Genomic DNA, 15,692 nt, shown 5'->3' on the forward strand with positions numbered 1-15,692 from the left:
ATAAATCATGAACATTAGTTTTATTCTTTGAAGGAAATATAATATTGGCCCACGATATGATTATTTTTATAAACACCAATGCGCGATGTATCCCGTATCGGCCGTATCATATGTGGTCAAAATTGATTAATAACTTATGATTAGGTACGATCTATTTTTAATTATTAATTAATAAAATATGTTAATTACCAACCATTCAAAAACTGACAAAAACTAGTTGTGAAAAAAAGTATTCTAATAGTCGAATACTTTTTAATGTATTCTGAACATATTTTTTAAGAACTATTCGAATATGTATTCCGAATACAAAATAAAAGTATTCTTTATAAGACTGCTCTCCTGTGTGCGGGCCACCGCGGTCATATTTCGAAAAGAGAATAAAATATTTTTTAACAAATAGCTACTTTTATCTTATTTTTACAAAATTTGAAAATCAATCAGAAATATTTATTAAACAGTTAATAATGAATGAACAATAATAATCAGCATATTTATTAACCATGAATAATTATGAATTAAGCCTGCAGTTCAGTCTTGTTAAGAATACTTAACTACTCTTTAGTTGTATTCAGAATACGTATTTAAAATTCAAATGCTTGCGGTGTCATTTGTATTTAAAATACATATTTGAATACTATTATTTAAAATAATTTTAATTTTTACAAGAACTTTTCTGTGGTATATTAAAATTGTTATACGTTTATCACAATTGTATACTTAAAATTATTAATAAATATTTAAATTAAATAATTAGTAAATGCATTATTTAATTGGTTCAATAATTTCAAATGTCACAAAGGTACTTAATACTTATTATATTGTCAAATTTAACTTCAGCAAGGTAGATATGAATTTTAAATATTGTGTCATCCGTGTATTTAATGAAATCTTGAAAACTATTAGAAGCATTATGAAATATTGCTATTAATTTTTAAATTGTAATCTACATATATAAAAATGAATTGCTGTTCTTTAGTCTCGCTAAAACTCAAATGTCCGCTAGAAGTATCATTGAACGTTGCAATGGAGTTCTAAAGGGACGTTTTAGGTAAATTGTATTTAGGCCATGTATTGAGGATAATACATTTATCAATTTTTTTATACTCAATTCATAGATGTCTTATAAAAGATCGAACTTTGCATTACAAACCAGAGAAAGTATCACAAATAATTAATGCTTGTGTTGTTCTTCACAATTTATGGATAACGTACAATCTTCCCGAATTTGTGGATGGAGAAAATATAACTGATTTTGACATACACCAAGCTCCTCTGGGTGTTGCAGAAAACAATGATTTAAATTTAAGAAATACAGATTTAATGATTGGAAGAAGAAAAAATTAGAGAAAAAATTATTCAACTTTTACAAAATATAAATATAACATTATATTCTTAAACTTAGAAAATAATTACTCTAATTAAATTACCTATACCTAAGCATGTCTCACTGCTACCACTTAATTTATTAAATGTTGGTATATTTTTTTTCTTTTCTCATTTCCGTGTGCTCAATTTTAAGTCTCATATATAGCTTGTAATGATGAAAAAAAAAACAAAAAAATGTATTACTTATTTTTTATTCCAAATTGTAATTTATTATTATTTATTGTATTGTTTTTTTTTTCACCTTTTTTGTTACATCTCTGTTTTTTGTCTTAATTTGCATGTAAATATAATCTCAACTCTCTATCCCCAACACAAGCATTGCTTAACGGAGATAGATAATTCGCTAGTACTCTTATATACAAATTTAATTATATTGTACACCTTGTGTTTTCGATTCAATAAAAAAAAAAAAAAAATTATAATATATTTATATAAACCCTTTAAATTATTTACAATTCAACATAATACTTATTAAAATATTTAATAAAAATTTAAAAAATGAAGATGTGGAATTTATATACTTACTATAATACCTACATAGAAACAGAAATTTGTTTTGAAACATTAAACTAAACAAGAATTATTACATTTTTAATTCCATTTTTCTTAAGTTTTACATTTTCATTTATGTTAAAAATAGACAATACAGTACAAGACAGTCTATTAAATCATATTGCATTATTACTGTAACGGCTACCATTTGCATTTTCTTCATCGGGTTCCTCTTGTTTAACCAAATATGGATCATAATCATCATGAGGACTGTTGTAACCATTATCATATTCGTCATTGTAACTGTCAAAACTATCGTCATATTCTAAAAATAAAAAATAAAAAAGTTACAAAATATTTTTCACAATTATATGTATACCTAACATTATTTATTTATTTTTAGTTTAAATAGTTATTAAGTTTAAATTTAAACGTTTGATAAAAATGTCCTTGTAGCGGTCAACAAAAAAATGAATAAACCAAAAAATATATAATATTATCATCCATCGTCTTAAGCATGCAATATTAAAAATAAAATTGAGTGGGGAAACTACACTCAAAGTTGAAAATCAAAGATATTTTTAGACTAAAAAGGAAAAAAAACACATTGTAAAACAAATACATTCATAGCTCAGAATCTAAAATAAATATACTAACCATCAACAGGTTCTTGTTTAGTATGAATTTTGTCATCACGTTCAGAATTGTCTTTATCGTGTTCGTCACGGCGATCTTTGCTCCTATAAAATATAAAATTAAGTTTTAGTTTCCACAACTGCCACAAAATTATTATTACACTTTACTTGTCTCGACGATGTTGATCTATTTCTTTGCGATCCTTCTTACTTTCACGGTCCCTAGAATGACTGCGTTTTCTTTTTCTTTCGACCTCATGATCTTTATCGCTAGATTTGGTAACGGGAACCTCTTCAACTTCATCATACTCTACATCCCTAGAACCACGGTCTCTGCTACGACGTCTCTTGCGTTCGCGTGAACGCCTATAATAAAATGCACATGTATATCAAAAAAATTATGATACCTTATCAACCATATACACTTTAAATATACTTTACTAAGGGCACCTTTTGTTAAATTTTTTTTTTTTTAAATTAATCTGCAATAGTACTTAAAATGATTGTTAGGAATATGTAAAAGAAATTTTCAATGAGGGATTTGTATATTAAGCAATTGTGCCTTAAAATTGATTTTTACAGTCACTTTTCTCAGGTATTTTTTAATATAAAATTAAAGGCTGTTTTTGATTTGCAAAGTGGAACAGCCAAGGAGCGAAGCTAAAAATGCCAACCAACCAATAAACTTTATTTTAACTAGAAAAATATATTTATTTGGATTTTCATTTATAGGTTTTATTATCTGTATTATGTAGTTATGTATTTAAATAATAATTTATTGATAGGTGGTCATAACTAAGCACTGTTTGGTTTGGATTGATTTTTACAGAGTTCTGAAAAAAAATTGTCAAATGAAAAGGTGCCTGGTAGTAACGTGTATTTGTTCCAACTTGTTATTGAATGTGGTACTAATTGTATTACATTCCAGTATAAGTTTATATATAAAATAAGTATTTAAAAGGGTGGGCAAGTGGATGTGGCTCTGATGTACAGTAGGTTACAAGTGGGTCACTGTAATGGATAGTGTTAAATTTGAATTCAATGATATAATCATATAATATCATTGTATAAGAAAAACGATTCTGAACGAAGACGGTCAGTCAGCCTATGATATTATTAAGTATATTTGATGATATTATTGTGAATAAAGTAATTTTATATATAACTAATTTACGTGAAAACTTAATGGGTGTTTTCAATTTTCAATTATCAGCTTTAAGATTTCTAAATTTTCTAAATTTTTAGCTACAAAATAATTTTAGATTCTGAGTGAAACGATGAATGTATTGATTTTACAATGATGTGTGTTTTTTTTTTTATTTTTTTTTTTATTTTTTTTTTTTTTAATTTTTTAATTTTTTTATTTTTGTGTCTGTGTACACGATAAGTAGTCGAAATAATGCTTCGATTTTCGACTTCAGTATCTTGTTCGATGGGAAAGTGAATATCGTTGGTGCATTGGGGAGGTCAAAATTTTAATTTCCCAGTAGTTTTCAAAAGCGATGTGAAAAACAAAAGAAAAATTAAGGAAAAACGGGAATTTTTACGCAAAATCGATTTTTAACAAAATCGATTTTGGTTATTGGTGTAACTCTAAAACAAATGACCGTAGATGCATGAAATTTTCACTGGTTGTTTATATTTGCATTTTCTATACACAATACAATTTTGAAAATAATTTGACTTTTTTTGAACTGTTTACGGACATTGTCAGTTTTCAGTTTTTTTAAATTTTTTTTCTATAAATATCAATAAAATTTTATTTGTTGGGTAAAAAAGCTTGAAAATTTAATAGAAGGCTCCTAGGTTATTGTTTCAAAGGCAGATGAAAAAAATTAAAAATCCTTAGTCACAGTTTTTTTTTATACACGTTTAAAGTTCAAATCTTGAAAAAATACGGAAAAATCACGAAAATTTGCAAATTATTTTGAGTTAGAAATTCATAAAAAATTTTCTTTTTAAATCTAAGATTTTAAAATCTAATACAAGATTCCTCATAAGTTTGTCTAACTTTATCAAAAAAAAAATTTCTACAAGAAAGTCAAATTAAATTTTTATGAGCGTTTTAAATTCATATTTTTACAACATTAGATATTCACTCGATTTCTCATGTACCGATTTCCTTATTTTCTTGTAATTCAAAAACGAATAACTGTAGATACATGAAAATTTCACTGAATGTTTATATTAGCATTTCCTATACACCATACAATTTTGAAAATATTTTGACACTTTTTGAGCTGTTTACGGGCATTTTCAGTTTTCAATTTTTTTAGTTTTTTTTTCTATAAATATCAATAAAGTTTTATCTGTTGGGCCAAAAAGTGTAAAAATTTAATACAAGACTCCTGATATATTTTTACAATAGCAGTTGAAAAATATTGAAAATACATAGGCACAGTTTTTTTTTATAAGCATTTAAAGTTCAAATTTTGACAACATTTATCGAATTTATAATTTACTAATTATTTTGTATTTAAAAATTAATAAATTTTTAACTTTTATGGCTAAGGATTGAAAATTTAAAACAAGGCTCCACGTAAATAGGTTATATATAAATTACTTTATTCACAATAATATCATTAAATATACTTGGTAAAATCATAGGCTGACTGACCGTTTTCGCTCAGAATCGTTTTTCTTATACAATGATATTATATCATTGAATTCAAATTTAACACCATCCATTACAGTGACCCACTTGTAACCTACCGTACAGCAGAGCGACATCCACTTATCCACCTTTTTAAATTTGACAGATGTCAAAAATCAAACTTAAAATGCTTATAAAAAAAAATGTGCCATGTATTTTTAATATTTTTTAACCGCTATTGTAACAATACAACAGTAGCCTTTTAATACATTTTCACGCATTTTTACCCAACAAATAAAACTTTATTGACAATTATAGAAAAAAAAACTAAAAAAATTGAAATTTGAAATTGTCCATAAACAGCTCAAAACAAATCAAAATATTTTGAAAATGTTGAAAATTTTATCGTGTATAGAAATTGTGAATATAAACAACCAGTGAACATTTCATGTATGTACGTTCATTTGTTTTAGAGTTACAAAAATTCCCGTTTTTTCTTAATTGTTATGTTGTTTTTCCCGGTTGTGACAGATACAAAAATTAAAAAAACACACAATATCATTGTAAATTCAATACATTCATCGCTCCGCTCAGAATCTAGAATAAAGATTTAAAGATATTAGACTATAAAATGTATACCATTATTTATTAATTATTTAATTCGACATATATATATATATATGTATTTAAATTTGTAACAACAATTTATAAGTACATAATTAAGTAAAGATTAAAATGTTCAGACTATAAAATGTACCTATATAACGTTATATATTTTTACAAACATTTTATATAAATTATAATTACTATTCAACATTATCATATATATAGTATATATTTACGTTTTATTTTGAATGTATGATTCCAAAATTGTATGGATGTTCCTGAGGATATTATTTTTTTGTTGTAAAAGAATCAACTTTTGATCATAATAATTGGATTTAATATTTAATTTTTTAGATGCAAGGTCAACCATTTTCCATGCAGCTTTGTTGCTGTCTGATAATATTTCAGTAGCAGGTTCTTTTTTCATAGGTTGTTCAGAGTTCATACCCTCTGAAAACAAATTATTAATAACAAATGTTAAAAATACAGAAATGTTTCTAAAATTTCTTACTGAGAATAAGATATAACAAATATAATAGATCAACAATAGACAATAGTAACTAATTATCTAATAAAAAAAAATATAGATATTTTGTACAAAACCGCTAATTTTATTATAAAAAATAAAGTAAGTGGATGTCGTTCTGCTGTACAGTAGGTTACAAGTGGGTCACTGTATAATGGATTGTATTGTATTTGAATTCAATGATATCATATCATTGTATACGAAAAACGATTCTGAGGGGAGACGGTTTGTTAGTCTGGATATTTTATATTTTATTATAGCCTGTAAGTTGAATTAATATTATAAATCACAACAAAATAACTAGAGTCGTAATTTTAATTTTAATTTGTAATTGTTTCTATTGTGATAAACAAAGCGTTCGAAGTTAAAATCCCATTTTTAGCGGTTTTTTTTGTAATTTGTCGATGGTTTTTCCAGTGGCATTAAATAACTATTGAGAAAATTAAAAAATGACCTCTCTTAAGTAGGTACCATCTTGATCCAATTTACTAATATATAGTGTAAAAAAAAAATATAGCTTAAACATCAGAATAATAATAATAATAATAATAATAATAATTGTTTGAATGTTATTTATTTTCAGCCAGCGACTATTTCTTACTAAAAAGGTATAGGTTTACAATTTGTATATTTTTTTAAATTAAAATTTAAATTAAAAAATGCACACAATATATCTTTATAAATTGTAGCCTATGTGTTGTTCTGATGTATAAGCTATATTATTGTAAAGTTTCATTAAAATCCATTCAGTAGTTTTTACGCGAAAGAGTAACAAATATACTTACAAACTTTCGCGTTTATAATATTAGTAGGATATGTATATTTTAGTTATACTCTACTTAGTTTATTCAAATTTAGACATAACAATGGCAAAGGTTAACTGATTTACATAATATACACAATCTAAAGAAGAAAACATTTATTTATCTGTCCAACAAGTTGGAATTAAATATTGTAGGTATCTATTGCTATTCAAATACCAATGTAGATTACTTAAAATTAACGTTTATGACTTTTTTAATTTAAATATTAAAATAACTAGATTTTTTTTTAAATAATTTAAATTTGAATATTTTTTTTTTTTTGTCATACATTTTATACTGTATACTTTCTAAATTGATTTAAATATATTTTTATATTGTAATGAACTCACACTTTTCATCCCCACCACAAGCATTGTACTTATAGTTGCATCTATCTATTCTAATTAATATTAAGTTGTATATATATTGATAATTTTACATGAAATATACCTATACTATTATTATTAGTTAAATAATGTTTAATAATAATTTAAGAGGTAGATAAAGAAAATGTTGAAAGTATGTAGGTACACTGTTTAACTGAAATTCTCGTTCAGTTTCTACAAGCTTGAGTGATAAATCACCAACATCATTGGGTAACACAAATTGATAAATAATACATACCTACTAATAATAATTGTTAATAATAAACTTATCATAATTTAGATTGTTTTCAATAACTACATCAAAACTGTTTAAGTCTAGTTGCAAGTCTTCCAACTCAGCATCTATATCACAAATCACAATACAACTATATAATAAAAATATAACAAAAAATATTGAATTCAATATTAAAATATATTCACAGTGTCTTACCAAAATCATCTAGAATTTTGTTGATAATTAATTTTTGGTTTTCTTTTCGTATAAGATATTATAATATATATATATAATTACTAATTAATTAGTTAAAAAAACAAAATAATATTTTAGCTGTACCTTCTGTTGTTTTTGCGTCTTTATTATAGATGTATGAAGCTGTTTGTTCTGCAGGTTTTTTATATGTTACAGAGGACTCCAATGCATTTAAATAACCACTTATAGCCTCTTGGCTCATTAATGGAATGCTATCCGTTTGAGCCTCTGACATTACCAAATTAGTGGCAGGTCCTCCTCCAGTACCATTAATATGTCTTTTGATTAATGCAGCCCTATTTTTTGCGATTGTGTCTTGCCATGCCTCAAAAATAATAAACAGTTCAATCTACAATTTCCCATTATTTTAAATACACATTTTTATTACCTTTTTCCATTTATTCCCTGATTTTTCGCAACCAGGTAGAGAATTTAGTTCAATGGCAATTTCGTCCCATCTTGCATTAGCAATTTTTCTTGTGAAATTTTCTGAAAATTTTCCAGCACTCAGTTTTGGGTCATTAGACATCAATTCCACCAGCGTATTCATCTGAATTTTCGAAGTCCTCGATTTTGCCATTATGTGTAATAATTAATAATTATCATCATTTTAACAATTTTAGTATTGGTATAGTTAGAACTTCACTTCTCAGTATTTTTTTAAATAATGTTTTTAACAACTTTATCACCGGCAAATTTTTATCGATTTCAGTTCAATCATATACCAATTATATGACGGAATGCGAAAAAAATGTGTCACTGTCGATAAAATGTATGACTTATCTCACGTGCTGCTGCTGCGGTGGGGGCGATAGCATCGGCGGAACATGCAGTCAGTCATACTTCAGGTGATAGAGGTGCGCGGCTAATTGTTGCTGATTTTGTTCCGGTTTCAAGTTACGTTTTAAATTTTAATACCGTCTGCACGCAGCTTGTGACAACGAAGTTTTCGTCAGTAGGTACCCACTGCTGCAGCTGTCATCGCTGACTGAAAAATATTGAATTTTTATTTGATTACCATGTATTATGTGTGAGATCAATACCTAGTGAATTTTAATACACATTTTAATATAACAAGTGTTTTCATATACCGCTTTGATAATACGATCCCATAGAGACATAAAATTTGATTTTTAATCAATATAGAATTATAGAGGTTTAAATCAATTTTGATTTTTGTAGAACGTTTATAAATCGTAAGATATTAAATTCAATATACGAATCAAAATTCGGAAAATTTGGTTTCATTAAACATTTCCGGAAAAAATGGTTTCGACAAAAAAAACTGTTTTTTTTCCTGGAAAATTGAAAAAATGTTTTTTTATACAAAATATTATCGTATCCCGCCAATGATGTTTTGTTGTTATACGTATTTTCCTAATAATTAATATTGTCATAACTCATTTGTCAATCGTCCGCTGTCTATATTTCTCTACAACTTACAATTATATGTAACATTTAAAAATACAGATGATTTATTTTTGGGGAAATACACTCTCACACATAAATACCTACCTATTCGATATGTAACTACGTTGTTTTTAGAACAAATATTGAAATATCCTTATTAATATTTTTAATAGTTTAATTTAAAATTTAAATACAAATGATACATTGATAACTGTACTGGAAAATGTAAAATGACAATGACAGCAGGGCTCCTATCTATTTTTTTAAATGGTTTTTTTTACTTACATTATTTTAATTTTTAAGCGTAAATACAATTTTTTAATTTTCCGAAAACTTCGGTTTTTTCGGAAATATATTATTTTAATATTTTCGAATTTTTCCACATTTTTTTTGAGCATCCGAAGTTTAAACGCGTTGACAAAATCACAAAAACGTAAAATTACGATTTCTCATTAAGCCATTCCAACTCAATAACGTATAACCGACAACCGTACGCATATTAAAAATTTTACCACGAAATGTTTAGTAGCATATTTTTATCTATTTTATATTATAATTTATTTATATGGTATAATTATTAGATTCAAAATATTTTGAATCTTTTTGAGCTATTTACATTATACATTAGAAATTGTCGAAATTTTTCTATAATCGTCAACAACAATTATTATTCGCTCTGTCAAAAAATGTAAAAGTTTAACAACATACGTAGCTATAAAAAATATTAAAAATATTAAAGATACATTTGAGTTCCTCATAAGTAGTTCATAAGGCAGAAACCAAAAAATCTAAAAATATTTCGACATGATTTTAGATTCTAAGTGGAACGATTGAATGTATTGATTTTACAATGATGTGTGTATTTTTTTATTTTTGTGGCTGTTATTACCTTTTAGGACAGTAAAAATGCTTAGATTTTCTCCAAACAGTATCTTTTCTGATAGGAAAGTGAATCTAGTTGGTACTTTGGGGGGTCAAAAGTAAAAATGTCCTAGTCGTTTTCAAAAGCGCCGTGAAAAACAAAAGAAAAATCTAGGGAAAACGGGAAATTTTACGCAAAATCTGTTTTTGAGATAGTCGATTTTGGTTTTTGGTGCAACTCTTTAAAAAATTACCGTAGGTACATGAAATTTTGACTGAATATTTATATTAGCATTTTCTATACACCGTAACATTTACCAAATATTTTGACTTATTTTGAGCTGTTTATGGACATTTTCAGTTTCCATCTTTTTTTAGTTTTTATTTCGATACATATCAATACAATTTTATTTATTGGTTAAAAAAGCTTGAAAATATAATATTAGGCTCCCATGGGAGTATATTCTTTCAAAGGCGGATGAAAAAAATTAAAAATCCATATTCACAATTTTTTTTTATAAGCTTTAAGTTCAAATATTGACAAAATACGTAAAAATGACGAAAAATGGAAATTATTTTGAGTTAGAAATTCATAAAAAATTTTCTTTTTAAATCTAAAATTTTAAAATATCATACAAGATTCCTCATATCTTTGTCTACCTTTATCAAAAAAAAAAATGTCTTTAAGAAAGTCAAATTGAATTTTTATGAGCGTTTGAAATTCATATTTTTACAACATTTCATATTCTCTCGATTTCTCATGTAACGATTTTCTTCTTTTGTTGTAATTAAAAAACGAACGACTGTAGATACTTGAAAATTGAACTGAATGTTAATATTAGCATTTTCTACGCACCATACAATTTTGAAAATAATTTGACTTTTTTTGGACATTTTACGGACCATTTTAAATTTTATTTTTTTTAGTTTTTTTTTTTATAAATACTAAAAAAATTTTTATTTGTTGGGCCAAAAAGCGTGAAAATTTAATACAAGGCTCTCTTGATATATTGTTGCAATAGCAATTGAAAAATATTAAAAAAAATACTTATATAAAGGTATTTACATAAAAGATAAAGTAACTCACTCAACATTGCAGTTCGTGCCCAAAGTCTCGGATACCGCGTGGTTGCCGAAGCCGTCTTCCTCTGTGATCGCCACTGCAATTTTTAAGATTTTTTGATTCAGAATTCGGACGACCGTATAGTACTCTGCTGTGATCGTTATTACGAAGGTACTATAATAGCGTCCACGGTTCGTTTTACGGAACTCAGTGCCATAATAATTTCATGAAAAACCTTGGTCTTTGATATTATATTACATGAGTATAAAATTTATATATAAACGTACCTATTAATTTTCTTCTCGCTTCGTGCTGGTTAAAAATGTAACGAACTGTCATCGGTCGATTGTAAATTGAGTCGACGGTCGTCCGAATTCTGATTCGCAAAATCCTGAAAATTGCAGTGACGATCACAGCTGAGTAAGAATAGGAGGCTCGTTCGACAAACACTTTTTGATATGAACACCTGTCGACTGTGTTTATATTATGACACTCGACTCCACCATCATCGGGTATGTTATAATTAATAATAATTTGAATCAAAATATCTTAGACCTTGTATCATTTTTCATAATAATATGTTTGGAATGAAAAAAACATTTTTAAATTCCGTACATTTGTTTTATAAGATATCATATCATATTATGTTATTATAAATTAATAATTATCATTTCCGCATTTTACTCGCATAATATTTATAGATAGGTAACAAGAAGTCAAAGCGATAGCATAATATTATACAAAATTAAGCATACCTATTATAGCTATAGCTATAGGTAAACTCAAACGTGGGTGCAATTTTTTTTTTTAATACGATTATCTAAATTAAATTACTGAACAAATGTATTGTTTTAATGTTATCATTCCGTGGTTCCACGTTGTAATTTTAATGCTATTCGTTCTTATAAAATACTATAGCTGCACTATAATAATATGTTCCGAATATTTAAACGAGAAATATATTTCATAGCCCTTATACTATACAAGTACTGTTTTGTTTCAAATCTACATTGCTACACATGTGTGACTTATATCAATTGATTTCATTGTGGTATATAATACGTATCAGAAGTCCCATCATATACATACATTATATAAAATTCGAAATAATTTCCTTAGGTTTCTACAAGGCATGGGTATTAACGAGCTAAAAAGTTAAAGTTAAGTTAAAAAGTTAATTTAATTTAAACTTTTTAACTTAACTAGTTACTTTAGCATTTTCATTAACCTAACTGTTAACTTATTAAATTTATTTTTTAATTAACGCGACATTAATAACAAATACATTTTTAAATTTGACAAGTAGATAAGTTAAGTTAATTTATTTTGTTTTTAATTTTATTATATTTCACCATTTCAGACTATTTCGTTTTTATGTCAAAAAATATTTACCGTGAATTGTTTAAGAGGATGTCAGCGCAGCTATATATTTCGGTATTAAAACATGTTTTCGAAAAATAGATTTTATTCCGAAAGTAATATACTTAGCGCAGTACAACTTATTACCAAAATTAAAGAACACAACATTATCTAGGGAATGACATATCGGTTTGGCTTTTTATAAGTTTTTAACAGATATACGATATTTTTTTATGTTATCGAAAATCGTAATTTTTTAATCTTAAATAACTATCGTTTCAGTCGTTTGATCCACAAACGGATATGTCATGCCCTAGATAATGTTGTGTTCTTTAATTTTGACAATTCGGTATTTCTCTCTAAAATCACTCTAAACCTTTGTATTTGTCATGTTTCGTAGGCATGTTTTTTGTTGTCGAAATTAATTTTTCATCCGTAATGTGCTGCCACCTAAGGACGGCGGCTACGTCTACGGTTACTTCTCCCACCACTACCACAAACGGCGGATTCGGTCGCGTCTAGCACGCACGATATTATTTTAAACTAATCAGATTTCTAGGAATAAATCCTCATTACGATATTACCGAGTTATTATGAAATAGTCATAATAATTGAAGGGGTCAATCGTCAATGGATAAAGGCAGTGGCGTACGCAGAATCAAATTGGATCTAGTTATTGGTACTTTTGTGGAAGTTGAAATTGAAAATGCTCAGTGCTTTTTAAAATAATTGAAGAAAAAAAATGTAAATGTATTAAAATTGTTTAGTAACCTGCTATTGGTTATACCGTCCTCACTTGGATTGTATTTGATTAATTAAAATTTTTTTTTTCTATAAATGTCAAAAAAAAATATTTATCCGGTCAAAAAGCTTAAAATGTAATACGTAAGTTTTTATTATAGGTAAAATATCAACGATACATAGGCATCATTGTTATTTTTATAAGCATTTAAAGTTAAAATTTCGTCAAAACCACAGTTAATTTGTAGTTCTAAACTTATAAAATATTAAATGTGTATAGCTAAAGCTATAGACAATTTAATACCAAGTCTTTCATACAAGAAGTTCATACTTTTACTTAAAATGTACAGATAATTTTAGGAAAATTGGTATGCAAATACAATGTTTTTTCAAAAATGAATTCATTCTGGTAAGACTTATATGAAATTTACGTCTCGCTAAGTGCTTACTATAGTTGACAGTTGAAAATTGATAAATATTATTTTTTTTAAGTAATAATAAAAAGGAAAAGATTTCATAACGAAATCATGGATGCCATATATCAATCAAAATAGACATTTGATCGTACACAGTCAGTTGCGTGCGGACATAATTACATAAACTAGAATTTTTATTATAAATAATTAATAATATAATATAAATGATATTCTGTACACACTATATGTGCATGTTAAAAAGTATTTAACTGCCATGATTATTGTAAACCTTTGTTTTTGTTTTGTTATTTTGCCCATAAATATTTATACGTGTAATGTGTTTGATTGTTAGGAAAATGGGTAGTTTTAAATAGAAGGTTTTAGTGTTGGTTATTTTTTTTAAACCCCCTCCCCTCCCGCCCAGAGCAAATTTGAATGTACGCCACTGCTACTACTAAGCATTAAGCTACGAAGAATATTTTATTATATTATTGCTACTAATGTTATATTTTATTTTACTATAATAGTAAGTGTTTTTTTTTTAATGATTTTTTCTGACTGCACAAACTTGTTCCCACTTTTGGATTGTCGAAAGGCATTTGTCTACGCGGACCAACCCTATTATGGACTGTTAACTGTTGAACTGTGCTGGCTATACTACTGTCTACTGTATACTGTAGTATCTACATTTTTTACTTTCATAAGAATGCATATACACAGAAACGACACCTGTGTAAAAACATATAAATCCGGACTAACCCATGGTATACCAAATAAATCATTTTATATTTATTGTAAATAATAGTTTTTAAATATTGTTTGTAATATTATAAGTAATAATACTTACTGAGTAATATTTCCTTGCAATAGGCAATTTGCAATGATAATCTATATATATGTAAATAAGTGTACATTTTGAATAAATTGTATAACTCAAGATCCACCAAACCGATTTCGATACAGATTTCAGGACATATTAAGATTGATATGTAAATGGTTTCTGTGAAGTTTGTACGCTGTGGGATAAGTGGTTCCGGAGTTATGGCCTCTTAAGTGCACACCTGGCGACATGGCCAAAAACAACAACAACGTCTAAACAATTATTTTTATCTATATATATAACCCATAGTAACCATTAAAAAACAAAAATTCTATCGTAAATCTCAAAATTCCTGTTTGAGCGCCTACCGGGAGTGATTAATTCCTTTTTTAAATTAGCCTCTGACACTCACAAAGAATGTGGCTTTCTATTGGTGAAATAATTTTCGAAATCGGTTCAGTAGTTTCGGAGTTTATCCCGAACATACAAACAAACGCTATCATTTTATATATTAGTATAGATAAAAATGAATGTTCGTGTGATGTAGATTAGACCTCTGGGAAGAAGATAGACTAATTTAAAAAGTGCTAAATTTGTTTTTTTTTATTCATCGTATTTTAGTACGGTTGCGTTAGGCTTTTGTATTAATTGATTATATTAATCCTCCGTAGGTGGAATTAAGTAAAAATGACAAACTTGGTACAATTTTGATACTTTAGAGTTAAATCATACACTTACGTGCAAACAGCACGGGGTCCGCGATATACCGCAGGTAGATTGCCTACCTGATGATATACTGCTGCGAATCAGAACTTTTATTCCGGGCAACAGAAAAGTTAAGATAAATTTTGAACACCATACACCATACACCGAATATTAAATAACGAATTGAACAAAGTTTGAGTCACATAGAATTGGTACATTTAACGGGCAACGAAGTGCCAGCGGGATCAGCTAGTTGTTTATAAAAATAAAAACGATCGATTATTGACTAGGTAACTTCTTTTTAATTTTTGTGTTAAACGTTTGCATCATAATATACTAGTAGGTATCATTTTATAATATACAATAGATATCATCCTGAAATTCTTTTTTCGCACTGCACAGAGTAACAATTTTTACTGCA

The 15,692-nt window shown here is 26.9% G+C and overlaps 1 protein-coding gene across 1 annotated transcript; it reads right to left on the minus strand.

Moving 5' to 3' along the window:
* Positions 1–1,573: 1,573 nt before the first annotated feature.
* Positions 1,574–11,656, minus strand: LOC132946645 (protein starmaker-like). The gene is made up of 8 exons (XM_061016690.1): positions 11,518–11,656; positions 11,255–11,327; positions 8,285–8,884; positions 7,981–8,221; positions 5,949–6,162; positions 2,682–2,879; positions 2,536–2,618; positions 1,574–2,203 (listed from the first exon to the last, which is right to left on the minus strand). Exons 3-8 carry the CDS (start codon positions 8,474–8,476, stop codon positions 2,055–2,057), a joined length of 1,077 nt encoding a protein of 358 aa, XP_060872673.1. The 5' UTR covers positions 8,477–8,884; positions 11,255–11,327; positions 11,518–11,656; the 3' UTR covers positions 1,574–2,054.
* Between the last annotated feature and the right edge of the window lie 4,036 nt (positions 11,657–15,692).

The sequence above is a fragment of the Metopolophium dirhodum genome, chromosome 6, assembly GCF_019925205.1.
Source record: "Metopolophium dirhodum isolate CAU chromosome 6, ASM1992520v1, whole genome shotgun sequence".
Classification (NCBI taxonomy): domain Eukaryota; kingdom Metazoa; phylum Arthropoda; class Insecta; order Hemiptera; family Aphididae; genus Metopolophium; species Metopolophium dirhodum.